Genomic DNA, 13,867 nt, shown 5'->3' on the forward strand with positions numbered 1-13,867 from the left:
CATCCATCACACCTCGCCGGGAAACGCTGAGACAGCTGTCACGCAATCCAAGGAGCCGGTTTCCCCTTAATGTATTTGTCTCTGTTTAAGCAGCGGCCAAAACCAACAAGGTCATCGCCGTTCGCCAGAAGCTCCTTCTGCCCGTGAGTCGCTCGTCCCAGAATTTCAGCCCCAGGTATCGCTCGCTGTAGGATTAAATATTTATGCAACCCAGCACGCTTTCACAGTTCTAGCAGCAGGAGAAGCACAATTTAACACAATGCCAGGTTGAGTTATCACCTTAGCGCTGATGACTATAGACACTATATACTCCAGGCTATAGACAGGTGCTACACACACAGGCCACCCATGCTCTTGTGGGCCTCGGCCAATTTTCCCCCGCAAAGCTGCCAGTTAAAGAGACACTCGTTTGTGTCGCTCTCGCCAAATAACATCCGACAAATCACACAAAATGTTCTCGGCTCGGTGCTGAGAACTGCAATGTGAACTGCGCCCGACTGTTAAATCAACACCTGTGAGTTGGGAAAACACGGTTCTGTTTGGATTTTAGATTGAAGCGTTGCATAGATGATGGCGCAAGAAGGATGGAATAAAGAATACCGTGAATATACAAAGAAATCTACATGTAAATACTGCAGTTTTCTCTCGTTTTGTGTTATTCTTTGTGTGCTACAGGGAAGATGTGCGGTCAAGGCGTCATTCCGGATGTCGCGAGTCTCAAGTCGAGCGCCCAAGCGAGTCCCAAGCTTCATTAAGTGGTCCGCTTGTATCGTCTCCCCCCCTGTCTGCCCCGCATTAGCCTCAAAAGCTTCAATAATACAAAGCACAGTGGCCGGGAATTAACTTTTTTTATGTAATAAATTAAATTAGGAAGGAGATCCAGCCAGGAGACCCGACCCTGGAGTGTGTATGTGTGTGTTATAGTGTCATATTCTGCAGGGGGGGAGGGGTTTCTGCTCCAGATCAGGGTCAATAAAGCCTTTATTACTTTGATTCCTTGCAAAGATAGACTCAGCTGTGTAATAAAGCCACCAAGGTACCAGGGGAGAGAAGCTCCGAAAGATTTCAAATGTACTTTTTCATTATTCTTTTTTTAAACTCAAGAGCCTGGAGGGCGACACAGGAAAGCAAAGACGATGTACAAGTAATATAAAAACTAAAAATATCCGTTATAATCCAAACGGCAAAAGCATCCACACAAGCGTGACACGTGAGAAAGGGGGATTCTGGAGCGGATGAAATGAAACCTTCATGAAATCTAAGGCTAAATGTACTTCACCGTGTAATGAAGATTCTTTTTTTTTTCGGCGGTAATAAGCTGCAATTAACGGCTGCACCTTTGCTCATAACCTGCAGACACGCTAACCTATGTGATCCAGCCCGGTAATAAGGTCATATCTGACAGGAAGCGGTTTCTTTTCATTAACCGCGCCTCGACACGTGGCTCGTCCGCTCACATACAGTAGTGCCCTTGATACGTATCGATCCGGGGGTTAGCGCTGCGGCAAATCCATACGCAAATGCTAAGCAACTCGTAGAAATTCCCAGTGGTTGATTTCGTTTTGGGTGTTTCAGCACAGCTGACTCCTTGCTCCCTGAAAGGACTCTCTATATATGTGTGTGTGTGTGTGTGTGTGTGTGTGTGTGTGTGTGTGTGTGTGTGTGTGTGTGTGTGTGTGTGTGTGTGTGTGTGTGTGTGTGTCTTATTAGCACTGATATAATGAGATAGTGATGATGTATTTCTCCACTTGGCCTTTATACTTTTGCACATTTTCAACCTTGCTGCTCTCATGCGCTTCGAGTAAAATTACAAAAAAAAAAAAACGTTTTCTTCGGGATTCAAACCTTTATCACGACAACCCGTCATTCCAAAACCAACAACAGACCGAAATCTGAGAGAAATCTACTCTCTCGACTCTTAAAAAAGCAAAAATTCTAAACTTTTTGCAGCTTGTTTCCAATGACAACACAGATGCAACCGAGCCAAAGTTACAAATGATGTGCAAAATGTTGAAACGACGGCTCAGGAATTCATTCACTTCCACATAATCAGGAGCGACTTTTCTTTGTCCTTTTAAAGCTCCGCTGCAGTCGAGGCCCATTTGCATTTACGACTCATCTCTTGCAGTCAAAGTGAGAGAAAACTAATCATTCCTCATTTCAATCTGATTTTTTGCCATCACACCAAAAATCCACAATGAAATCCTCATCTCGTCTCGTTTGAGGAGTCGGTGTCATGAATGTAATTCCGACACGTCTGATTGGCAGATGTTGCTGTTGTTGGGATTCAGAGTGATGTGTCACTGTGATCTTCAGCAACCGATATCAGAGGAATTAGAGCACCGACTGAGAAACACAGAGCAATCAGTGTATTCCCCATGTGTAAGCATTGGCCTGTAACCTTGACCTCGACCTTTAACTGAAGGGAAAACAAATGAATAACAAAAGGTCCTGACCCTGACACCTGCAAACCTCTGATCAACTCCAGAGGAACAAACAACCACAATCGCCAAAACGTAACCTTTAACCTACAACATATCTACTTGAGAACCATGAGAAACACTTTATCAGACATCAATAAGAGGAATAAGAAGACCAACAACTGATAAGAGACAGAGTTAAGTTAAGTTCTTACCTTACAGGACCGAAGAGCAGCTCCTCGTCGTCGATTTCTTCGTTTTAATTCCACATTTACAGACTGACGTTCCTCCTTTGCATCATGGTTTCCATCTCTTCTTCTGTTATATTGGAGATCCAGCGTTCTTCATGGGGTCCAACTTTTAATTGAAGGTGAACCTGGAAAGTGAGCTGCTGCAGCTTGTTTGAGTAATTAGCAGTCAGAGGAAGAGGAAGAGGAGGGGAGGAGGCGAGGAAGGTAACATTCATTCCTTGTTTTGTGCAGAGGATTTTAAAACTATTTTTAGATCTATGATTAGTGAACATTAGCTGTTTTATTAATGCAATTGGTGCTAAAGTAACTCAGAGGCCCCACACACACACATACACACACAAAATGGAAACGCTCCAATTACTGCACCTGACCTGCATGCTGATGCATTCAAGCGCCGCATCATTCAAGGAGCAAATCATCGCTAAACTTTTTAAGGCCCTCATGTGTGTATTTCTGGAGTATAAGACAGACACACACACACACACCTGCCTGAGCGCTTTAAAACACTCTACACGTTTGTTTGTGTTTTTTCACAGCTGACCAGACGGCCGTGGGGGTCTGAAGGTCGACAACTCTTGCGATGCGTGACAGAGGAACAGGCTTTTCCGTTAACAGTACGCCGCTGTTGCTTACAGCGAGGTCAGCACTTTGCTCACACACACACACACACACACACACACACACACACACACACACACACACACACACACACACACACACACACACACACACACACACACACACACACACACACACACACACACACACCTCCACCCTGACTTTTGAATTCAAAACCGCAAACACACACCAGTACAATAATGGACCAATGGCCTAAAGTGTATGTGTGTTTCTGAATTACAGCACCCTATTCTCTCTCTCTCTCTCTCTCTCTCTCTCTCTCTCTCAGTTAAGTGATGTACACACAGCATAGTTCTCCAAGTTGTCTTCGGTCTTCTACTTGAGCTGTGACGTGAGTATTTTGATCTCTCGTCTCCGCCACGTGACCACGTCGTGCAAACTCTGACTCAGTGTTGCGTTATCGACACCGCGTCTTCTCAATTACACGGAATCAGATCTCGCCTCAGATACTCGTTTATCACCTCTCTCTTCTAAGTTTCCTCCTTCTCCATCACACCTCCTCTCTACTCTTCTCTTCTCCTGGACTCGTGGCTTTAAACAACAACAGACAATTAAGATGCACAGAAATAGTATGAGTGTGTTTACTTAAAGCGTGGCAAAGGTGTGTGAGGCCCCACGGTGCATCGGATCATCACTCACTGCTGCATCTGATAAGAGCGAGTCTGGAAACGGAGACAAATTGATCCCTGAACGTATTTTCTCATACAGGTGTCGCAGCCAAGAATCCAAGCGAGACAGGTGTTTCTCAAGTGATCCAGCAGGCAAAGTGTGTGTGTGTGTGTGTGTGTGTGTGTGTGTGTGTGTGTGTGTGTGTGTGTGTGTGTGTGTGTGTGTGTGTGTGTGTGTGTGTGTGTGTGTGTGTGTGTGTGTGTGTGTGTGTCATACCAAGCTAACTTCATCTTTGTGTTGCGTTGAGTCCAGGATCACAGATGCAGACGTACCTGCAAGTAAACAAAACATCACCTGTGCACCTTCATCCAGCCAGGTCACATTTCCAAATCCAAAAAAAAAGGACTCTGAGGTCGTGCAGTCACCTGTCAATCATCCCTCCTGCGTTATAGATTTACAAAGAATTCCAACCAAAAAATTTCCAGTATTGGACTTTGGTCACTTTTTCATCAAATATCAAATCAGACTTTGACAGTGTGCCGATGGCAAACACTCAACTCGTAAACGCTGACATAATCGTTGTGTTCAAAGTTGGTGTCAGCACGAGAGAAACACACACTCATGCACGCTCGCATCAGCGTGTTACAAAGTCATTTCATAAAGTCCAGCTTCAGCGAACGTCGACTTTGAATGACTTTCTCCAAAACGTTCACGATTGCTTATGAGTCCTTTTCAAAGTTCCTAAACGGATCATTAGGACGCTTTTGGCAGAGCGCGGGGGAGGAGGGAGGGTTGCTAATACGCTGAGCTGAATCCTTGCCATCCTCCATTTAAAGGAACGACGACACCCTTTTAAACGAACAAAAGGTCACCCAGCCGTCCATACAGTCACACAAACCCACTAACTTAGATGTAAACGCTTTTCCTGCGATAACCTCTTATTTCCTATTTTTGCTTTTTATTCGATCATAACTCGACTCAATCTTTAATTCTGCACCCCAGATATATCAAGTACATTTAAACCATTATAGGAATTAGGATCATTCTCTAAAAAACACGGCTTGACACGGTGAGGAGCGAATATTTTGAGAGGTAAAGAGGGATTTCTCGATCGGAGGACAGACACAAACCTTTTGTCTCCTTCCCAGCCTCCTAATGAATTGGTTTTAGCCTGTTTTGGAGCAAATTATCCTTCCCTCTCCTCCTATTTTTCCAATTTGCTGTGTCATTTATACCTAATTGAGGACCGCACTGGGCTGTATTACTCCCACAAATAGGGTGATATAGCTTATTGAAGGTCTGCTTTATACAGAGGGGCTGGTAAACCAAACATCAATTGTAGACTGAACCGAAGACGGGGTTTTTTCTCCTGGAGCCTGGGGAACGTTGCAACAAAAAAAAGCTTTAATTATTTCTCAAAGGCAATTCCGCCGTCGCTCCTGCACTCATTTTATGGTCACTTTCCCTTTCTTTCTTTGATGGAGGTAATGAACGGGGTGAGAATTCACTTTATTTCATGGCTGCTCTGTCAGGGCCCCTTTCGCTGTATTTGCATGTCTTACGTTCACCAAAGCCAAAAAGAAAAGCTTGTTTTGGAGCGAAACAGGCGGCGTCCAGCATAGGAATGAAGACTCGTAAAGTTTGAGTCGCCGGTGTCCCAAACACCATGTTGGAAACCAGCATGCAGGCAGTATTCTATCTTGTTTGGAAAGTGTAATTATATGACCTTGGCTCGTAAACTGTCCCTCGCCAGATGCGGACGGACAATGGAGGTTATTTTATTGAGAAAACTGGAAATTAGCGCAAAATCTACCACTTCCACATATTCCATTCCATTACGAACATTTAGCAGACACTTTTATCCAAAGCAACTAACATTACCACCCATTACAGAGGGGGAGCAGTTTGGTTACTAATACTTAGCCGATAGCCGCATTCCAACTCTCTTACTCCTGCGGCTGTATTTCTAAAATCTCCTACAGCTTCTCAAGTCATTCAAGTAGTCGCACACATGCAAGTCCTCGTTCTTTGGGAGACAAATCTTGGAAATGGCAGATTCCTTTGAACAGCAGATGTTTCTCACCTCCCCTGCCCATCGAAACAGCACCAGGAAGCTCCACAGACCGCCTGGTTGACGAACACCTGAACAGCCTACTGTGCCCGCTGAGCAGACTAAGAACTCTGTCACGTGATCTGCAAGAAATCAACTTAGCAACAGATGAGTCTCGACCTTTGGTTGGCTGAAAATGAATTGAGTGAGAGACGGCGGCAGACGGAGCAATGTGAATAAATCGATTAGAGGAGCACTTGACGGATGGGAATAATAGGAGAGCTCGACGCAGCACAGAATTAATTTGGCTGGGAGAACATTCCTCCCCCAGGTCCATTCGTCTTGGCAAGAAATCTGGCAGTTTCTTCGAGTCTGGGAGCTCAATTAAGAAACGGTTCCAGCACTTTGAGGGAAATGCTATGGCGACCAATACGCAAGATTCATGTGTCAGACATGTGCGGTGAAGGAGGACAGATTTTAAGGAATACAGAATGAATTAGACAATGGCGATTCCATTATGGAGGTGTTTGTAAAACTATAAACAGTGTGTTGCTAAAGGAGTGTTTCCAAAGTGTCATGGATGCATTGCGCCTCTCTGGTTCCGGTCCCTCATCCTGAACGTCTCGGCGGATGATTTATGTGGCGCCGTTGCTCCGTGACCTCAAAAATCTGCCACATCCATACCGCACCTGTCACCGCACCGCTGCCTGCGTGCTTACTGAAGAGCAAGCCATCCGTGTAAAATGGCAATTTTCCACCTACCTAGAGAATAAAAGAAGCAAGCGGCAAAAAGCAAACGGGGGGGAAACGCGGCGGTAAGTAGAGCAGGTGTGCGAGGGCTCGCTGCTTCGCTAACGAGGGAGCTGAACTGCACGGGCCGCTGACCACAACATCTGTCGCTCTCAGGGATGCAGTTTGGGGTTTTTTTTACCTTTGTGGCATCGTCTGCAATGCAAACAGACAGCAGATGATGAAGCACCGGTGATGTATACAAATGGGAGGGGCTAGAACCCAGGTTGGAGGTTGGGGGCGGAGTTCACCGCGCTGTTTGGTAGCATATGATGCGCAAGAGTCCGATGGGAGCGGGGAAAGAGTCTGCGCTCGTCTGGTTCGGGCCCAAGGAGAGGCCCGGTCTGACCCCGCCTCCCACTTCTCCCGTCCCGCTCGCCGTCCCAGGTGGAAGCTTTAACGAGGCTCATCAGGCTTAACGAAGCTTAACGAGATTCTAATTGGCAGCGTTATGCCGTCCCCAAAGGTCAGAGTGCAGCTTCCTGTGCCAGCTAGCGGGGAACAAGGCTTTCAGCTTCCTGACAACTCCCCTATCACACGGCTCGGTGCAGGTCCTTCCGTGTAAACAAAGTCGTGGAAGGACGAAGAGAGACAAAAACAGGAATCTGGCATCTTGGGGAGGAAAATGATATAAAACAACAACGTGGGCAAATTTGAAGTGCAGATTTTGAATTTATCATTATATCAAGTAAAACCAGCAGTGGTTTTTGAGAGGCTGAGCTCACTAGGACAGAGATCTTTGGTGATGTGCTGCCACCTACTGGCCATCATGCAGAGATACAGTTCAGTGATTCACCCAGAAACAGGAGATTCATTCAAATTAAACCTTTTCCAATATACTACAAATAATCACCATGAAACTAAGAACACCACATCAAACTATTCACTCTGTCTTATTGTATCAACACATTTTATTCCCACTCAAACAATCTCTCAGAAGCCTGAGAGTTGGGGGTCAAAACCATTTAGCAGAAATACAAACATACTGCGCACAAGCAATCACTTTTTAAAAAGTATATACAGAACTAAAGGAAGTAACTCCTGCCGTTACTGTGAGCTGAGTTACAGCAACGAGCAGGGTCGTCAAGGTATACTGTGTATTTTCAACAACATGTAAGAAAGACCCAAAAAGATGAAGATGAAGATGAAGCCCGATTCTAGAATAGCAGCGGAAAATATCCATCTAACAACGCGAAGGTTGACGCCGTGTTTACACTTTGGACCGCTCGGGCCGTTGAGTTCATCCCAGAGAATGTGTTCTAAAAATAAAAATTTAAAAAAGAAGAAGTAGTCTGTGCAATAAAATGAATGAATGGATAAAATGTTTGTCCCTGGAACAGAACGGGACGCAAAAGATTTAGAATAAAGATAAAAATTTGTTGGAAGTATTATACAAGGTGGCAGCGGTGGCGGCGTGTCGGTCACTCTGATGTGCCGCACAGCGTTGCCAGGCGAGTCTGTCAGGAAAAAAGACAACATAATGTAAATATTTCACACTAATCCAGGGCTCACCTGGTGTGTATGAATGTTTGTAACTCGTCGTACCTGCAGCAGGCGGATGCCGCTCAGAGCCGTCTCATCCAGCAACGACAGGTCGATCGACTCCATCTGACTGGCCAGCAGCTGCATGCTCTGGATCGGCACATTAAAGGAACACACACACACAGGATATGTAGTTAGCCAGATAAGGACCAACACTCGATGTGGGGTTAATACTGAGGCCGCCCCGACTGAACGCTCACCTCCCCGTTGCCGATGGGCACGTTGACGACGATGTCGTTGCTGCCCCCCGCGATGGGAGAGCCGTTGACGGAAATGCTGTAGACCCTCTCTTTGTGGCGTGGAACTCTCACAGCGGGGGTCTTGGGGAGCCTGGGGAGGAGAGAAAGGCCTCAGCGGTGAGCCAGGTGCAGCAGGTAACGTACACAAGATCCACTTTAACTGCATTCTTGAGAACGAGTCTGCGTTGTGTTTGTGTTAGGGTGCAGCTGTATCTATGGCGACACTTACCTGGGGTCTAACCGGGGGGTGACAAGGGGAGTAGGACCAATCAACCAGGAGGAGTCCATCATGTTCCTGGCAGGGGTCACTAAGGGCTTCCTGCTCGATCTGAATCCAAAACAAAATCCGTTATTATAACCACAACAAAGCAGGAAGCTCTTTCTATAGGGAGGCTCAGAATCCAAACGCTCGGTCCGGTCTGAAATGTCTTACTGTCTGATGGATGTGTTTTGCTTGCTGACAGAGGCTGCCTTCGCTCGTTTGGATGTGGCGGCGGTCTTCTTCGTAGCTCTCGTCTGAATGAAGAAAAAGAAGTGACACATCAGCGACGGCCCATCATTCAGTGTCGGGCCGAGGCTCTCAAACCCTCAGCAGCGTTTCTGTTTCCATAAAGTGGACATAGTGAAGAGCAGCACGTACCTTCTTCACGGTGCCCTCGAGCGGAGTGTTCTCGTCCCCTGCGCTGGGTTTGGTCTTCTTCCTTGATGCTGTGAGCGGGACAAGATAGCCATGGTTACAGACATTCTCTAAAGCAAAGAATTCCATTAGAGCTCATACAAAACATGAAGACAAGTGGTATTTGCCAACCTGATCTGGATTTAACAGAAAACAATGCAAACTATGAAATTCCCTCTAACATACGTTTCTTGACTGATTTCAGGAGGATTGCGTGGTCCTCGGCCACGACACTCTCAACTTTAGCAGCGTCCTCTTCTCTCTGTTCACAAACACAAGATGACATCACAGATTATCAGCGACTTTGTGACTGAGACGTTTATTATTAAGGTGAGATATGCACATTACTCCTCGATACACAAGACCAGACATATGGACTCCTCTCACCTTCTTATCATCCACATCTGGTGACTTTGGTTTCTCCACCACTACAGAAAAAGAAGAACAAACATTTCATTTGTCGGCTACATTACATTACGGTCATTTATCAGACGCTTTTATCCAAAGCGACTTACAATAAGTGTGTTCAACAAAGGTAGATAAATAACTCAACTACAACAGAACCAGAACATGAATCGATACATACAGGGACATTAAATCAACTTACTGCAATACTCCAACCAGTTCACTTGTCTGATGGCCTTGGGGAGCTTGATCAGTGCCATGTTGTAGCTGTTGTCCACATCTTTCAACAGCTGATCTCTTTTCTCTTTCAGTTGCTCAACTCTTGTCTTCACTGGGGATAACAAGTATGAACATATAAGCAATGGATTTGCAGCAAATGGAGGGTTAGATCGGTACGTTTTGATCTACACTCGGGCAAAAACCCCAACAAACAATATTTACATCGTGTTACATTTGCTTTCTTTTCTTGTCTGTACAATAAACACCAACTAAACATCAATCTTAATGGTTTTTCATGTATACGAGTCTCGATATAAACGTATATTCACCCTCGATGTCGAAATCCTGTAGAAAAGCGTCGAGTTTGGCCATTTTCTGAACATTTTTGCGTTGCTTGCTGGCCGCTTTCCTGGGAGCCATATCTGTGCGGATAGACAGATAAAACATTAAGACACCAGAAGAAACAAAACCCACAAGTTACGGCGGTCATATGAGATGTTTGTGTATTGAAGAAAATGTGGCAGCAATGTGATTGACATTAGCAAGCTAACAGACCACGGTAACGCTAGCATAGCAACGTAAGGTTACTAGATGTTCCCACAACGCGGTTGGTTTTGTTTTCCCTTCCCGCATTAAAATAACATATCAGATGCACACTCTGTGATGTTGAGAGAAGTGGAATAAACATTTTATACACAGTTTACAGCTTACCTAAATCTGTTTTTCTCGTTTCTTCAGATACTCGACGTTTCCTCCCTCCACACAAAGACGTTTTTCAAATCTCCGCGCGGGGAGGAGCCAATCTCTTATATTGGCCAATAGGAACACTTCTTTGCCGACGTGCGTGCTGCGTCATTCTCGACCAATCATATCGCCTAACGTCATGTTTACATCAGCAGACCGGAAATAGTGTTGAAGCAACATGGTAGAAATGTGGCATGTTTGTTTATAGCACCGGAGATGGCTGCTCCAGCTTTTTAATGCAGTCTTTGCGGATACATATACATATATATTTATGTAGAGATGACACTGTGTAAAGATCCAAACGAATAGTAATTTATTCAACATAGATATGTGGGTTAAATAATGAACAAATGTCAAAACCTGCGTTGATGTCGCTTCAGCAAACACTGAAGAAGTGTTTTCAGGGTTTGGAAAACAATCGAAAAGTATGGAAGTGTGCGCTGGACGAGTGCACCCCTCTGATGGAGTCTCTGGGGAATTTGGCAGAGCAGCTGATTGCGCTTTCCCACGTCCAGATCGCGAACACGCCGCTCAGCAGCTTCCCAGAGCTGGAGGAGCGGCTGCGCTTCAAACTCGTGCTGGAAGTGGACACAGTGCTGGGGAAAGTCAACGAGAAGATGTAAGAGTCCTGAATCTGATGGATGACAAATGCAACGCCACAACAACTAGACTCCCCAAAACACGACTGTTATGTTTGTAATTTAGTATACTGCTGTATGTTATTATGGATTATGACGAAAGGAGAGGTTAGAGTGAGACTGTAATGGTGATGATACACTGTTATCCACAGAAAAGTCTTAAAATGTGACACTGACATTGAGTTTGTTGTGATTACTAGTGAATATCACAGGAACTTGCCAGATCCTATAGCGAGTGACTATCTGTCTCTTGTCTTACCCCTCAGGTCTTCTCTGCAGTCTATCAGAGATGCCATCAGTAACCACGTCACCGGTGTCCTCCAGCTGTACGAGCAGAACACGGACACTCTGGATCTAGTCACTGTCACCGAACGATCGCCCATCGCCCCATCGGTCGCCGACATGCTGGAGTGGCTGCAGGATGCAGAGCGTCACTACCGGCAACAGTATCCTCTCTGTCTCAGCTGTGGACTGGTGTTTGTGTTGTGTGACCACCTTCGGATCTTGTTCCCTAACTCAAGTGTTTCAGATTTCTGAGGAGGAAGATGCTGCTTCAGACGCTGAGAGCGAACGACCTCTCACTCCTGGAATCTGCTGCCAAGAAATGGCAATCAATGGAGTCTCCCAGTGAAGAAGAGCACATTACAGGTAGGATGTTCACATTTGTTCTTTGTTATTTCAGTGTGATGTTAAAGAATAAATCCTCCTTTTCAATTTATTAATTTATGTCAGTCATTGCACCAAAAGCACTTGTAGCTGTCAATGGTAGTGGTGTGATGTCAAATATGAGGTAATTTACTGAATATTGTCCTCTGTTCTCATTTCAGATACTCTTTTTAAAGTGTCCTTCTTTATGGAGTCCCAGTGAAGAGAGGAAGACGGACATGTGTGGAATTATGCATTTTACACAAAGAGGCTGGTAGAGAAAAGAAGCATCAGACAGACAATACTGAGTAAACGTACCAAATACGTGATACCACAGGTGGACGTACGCTTATGTCCTGTGGATTTGAGGATGAGGACTGGATTTAGTTTTTCTAGGTGTAATTTATGAGGCACCAGGTGATATGGAGCTCATTAAAAATTTGGATATGCAACATCCACGTTTCATGTGTGTGTTATCTGTAAACGTGAACATGTGAGACAAAGCAACTCCAGCACACACACACAAGGACAAAACGTATCCAACGGAATTACAAAAGCAGCCTTTAGGGAAGTCATTTTATTCCAGCGTTTTGATTCATGCAAACTCAGCCGAGGCTTTATTTGACAAATTAAAAAGCAATGACACTGTCAAAGAAAAACTGTGTAATAAATCACTGCAATCCTCATAACACAAGCAGTCAGAACAGTGATAAAGGGTTGATTGAACGCTGCCGAGTCGCTCGCTTGATTTTGGTAAAACAGGCAAATTAATCAGCACTTGTTCCAGACGCCATAATGAATGAGCGTCATGAAAGTCAAACAGATATGTAAAAGATTGATAGGCGTGAAATATAAGGAAGGGATATACAAAATAAGAAAAATCATACTGGATACATTTATAAATACTTTTATAGATCATAATGGATAATTCATAGATTAAACTTAACAGGCGTCAAACTTGGGACAGGATCCATTCCGATAAGAATCATAGTTATGCAGCTTTAAACAGCATCAACTCAACTTCTCTCCCACTGGCGTTCGTTCTTTCTAGAATTGCCACTCACACACCTTCATCTCCTCCTCCTATACATACTCTTTCATAGGTAAGCTATTGATTGTGATTGGTTTTGGGGGATCTAGAACTGTGACAGGTGAGTTAGCAAAGCTCCGGCCTATGTAGCCCCTGCGGTACCTGCCGCCTTTCTCCATGAGGGGGCAGGTGCTGCTCAGTACAGCTCCACTGATGATCAGAATAACAGCGCCCGCCCAGCCCAGGTAGATGGCCTGACCCAGCTCTCGTTTGTGCATGATGGGTACGCTTGGGTTGTAGAAATCCCGGACGACCGTGTTAGCAGTCCAGGAGACGGGCACCATCACGCAGAGGCCCGTCAGGATGAAGAGGATCCCTCCAGAGAGCGCGATGCCAGCCTTGGCCCGGCGGTCGTCTCCGGCGCAGGTCGTGCACTTCATGCCGCAGCAGGACACCGTGCATGAGAGCCAGCCCATGAAGATGGCCACACACATGAGGGCTCGGGCCGCCTGGATGTCCGGCGGCAACGCCAGCATGGAGTCATATGTCTTACACTGCATGTGACCTGTGGTTTGATAGATGCAGTTCATCCATATGCCTTCCCATTTGATCTCCGAGGTCAGGATGTTGCTGCCGATGAAGGCCGAGACCTTCCACTGAGGCAAGGCCGTCACGGCGATGGCCATGATCCATCCGGTCACCGCGCAGGTGAAGCTGATCAGCTGCATGCCAGTGTTCACCATCTTACCGGATCTCAGACGTGCGCCGAATACTGATCCTCCCTTCACCAGTTCCACCTTGTATATCTCCGTCAACCGTCACAGTACTTCTCTTCTTCTCCACCTCCTGGTCCTCCTTCTGCTCACTTTCTTTAAATTGCTCCTCCCCACCTTGCTTTTCCCCTATATTCTTACAATCCTTGCCTCAGTGTTTCTGCATTAAGACACTAGAGCAGTCATTTCCTTCAATCT

At 45.5% G+C, this 13,867-nt stretch overlaps 3 protein-coding genes across 3 annotated transcripts; 1 reads left to right on the top strand and 2 right to left on the bottom strand.

Moving 5' to 3' along the window:
• Nucleotides 1–7,654: 7,654 nt before the first annotated feature.
• On the bottom strand, nucleotides 7,655–10,638 carry cdca8 (cell division cycle associated 8). The gene is made up of 11 exons (XM_076139439.1): nucleotides 10,551–10,638; nucleotides 10,169–10,261; nucleotides 9,823–9,951; nucleotides 9,603–9,643; nucleotides 9,402–9,477; nucleotides 9,180–9,247; nucleotides 8,973–9,055; nucleotides 8,769–8,867; nucleotides 8,501–8,630; nucleotides 8,304–8,390; nucleotides 7,655–8,215 (listed from the first exon to the last, which is right to left on the bottom strand). The coding sequence occupies exons 2-11, from the start codon at nucleotides 10,257–10,259 to the stop codon at nucleotides 8,180–8,182; spliced, it is 840 nt and encodes a 279-aa protein (XP_075995554.1). The 5' UTR covers nucleotides 10,260–10,261; nucleotides 10,551–10,638; the 3' UTR covers nucleotides 7,655–8,179.
• Nucleotides 10,639–10,745: 107 nt separating this feature from the next.
• Nucleotides 10,746–12,320, top strand: airim (AFG2 interacting ribosome maturation factor). The gene is made up of 4 exons (XM_076139401.1): nucleotides 10,746–11,202; nucleotides 11,488–11,667; nucleotides 11,751–11,869; nucleotides 12,049–12,320. Exons 1-4 carry the CDS (start codon nucleotides 10,934–10,936, stop codon nucleotides 12,087–12,089), a joined length of 609 nt encoding a protein of 202 aa, XP_075995516.1. The 5' UTR covers nucleotides 10,746–10,933; the 3' UTR covers nucleotides 12,090–12,320.
• A 629-nt stretch (nucleotides 12,321–12,949) lies between these two features.
• Nucleotides 12,950–13,639, bottom strand: cldn35 (claudin 35). The gene has a single exon (XM_076139486.1). The coding sequence runs from the start codon at nucleotides 13,637–13,639 to the stop codon at nucleotides 12,950–12,952; it is 690 nt and encodes a 229-aa protein (XP_075995601.1).
• Between the last annotated feature and the right edge of the window lie 228 nt (nucleotides 13,640–13,867).

Source organism: Genypterus blacodes, unplaced genomic scaffold, assembly GCF_046128005.1.
Source record: "Genypterus blacodes isolate CSIRO-AG114 ecotype Tasmania unplaced genomic scaffold, CSIRO-AGI_Gbla_v1 ptg000438l_1, whole genome shotgun sequence".
In the NCBI taxonomy this organism is placed as follows: Eukaryota; Metazoa; Chordata; class Actinopteri; order Ophidiiformes; family Ophidiidae; genus Genypterus; species Genypterus blacodes.

What these genes read in the sequence shown, in the direction of transcription:
- airim (XM_076139401.1), top strand. Translation starts at nt 10,934, where the DNA reads ATGTCAAAACCTGCGTTGATGTCGCTTCAGCAAACACTGAAGAAGTGT. An exon ending in GAGCGTCACTACCGGCAACA is followed by an intron (nt 11,668 to 11,750) that starts GTATCCTCTCTG and finishes CAAGTGTTTCAG; the next exon opens with ATTTCTGAGGAGGAAGATGC. An exon ending in TGAAGAAGAGCACATTACAG is followed by an intron (nt 11,870 to 12,048) that starts GTAGGATGTTCA and finishes TTCTCATTTCAG; the next exon opens with ATACTCTTTTTAAAGTGTCC.
- cdca8 (XM_076139439.1), bottom strand. Translation starts at nt 10,259, where the DNA reads ATGGCTCCCAGGAAAGCGGCCAGCAAGCAACGCAAAAATGTTCAGAAA. An exon ending in CCTGAAATCAGTCAAGAAAC is followed by an intron (nt 9,248 to 9,401) that starts GTATGTTAGAGG and finishes TCCCGCTCACAG; the next exon opens with CATCAAGGAAGAAGACCAAA. An exon ending in TGCCCATCGGCAACGGGGAG is followed by an intron (nt 8,391 to 8,500) that starts GTGAGCGTTCAG and finishes GTGCCGATCCAG; the next exon opens with AGCATGCAGCTGCTGGCCAG.
- cldn35 (XM_076139486.1), bottom strand. Translation starts at nt 13,639, where the DNA reads ATGGTGAACACTGGCATGCAGCTGATCAGCTTCACCTGCGCGGTGACC.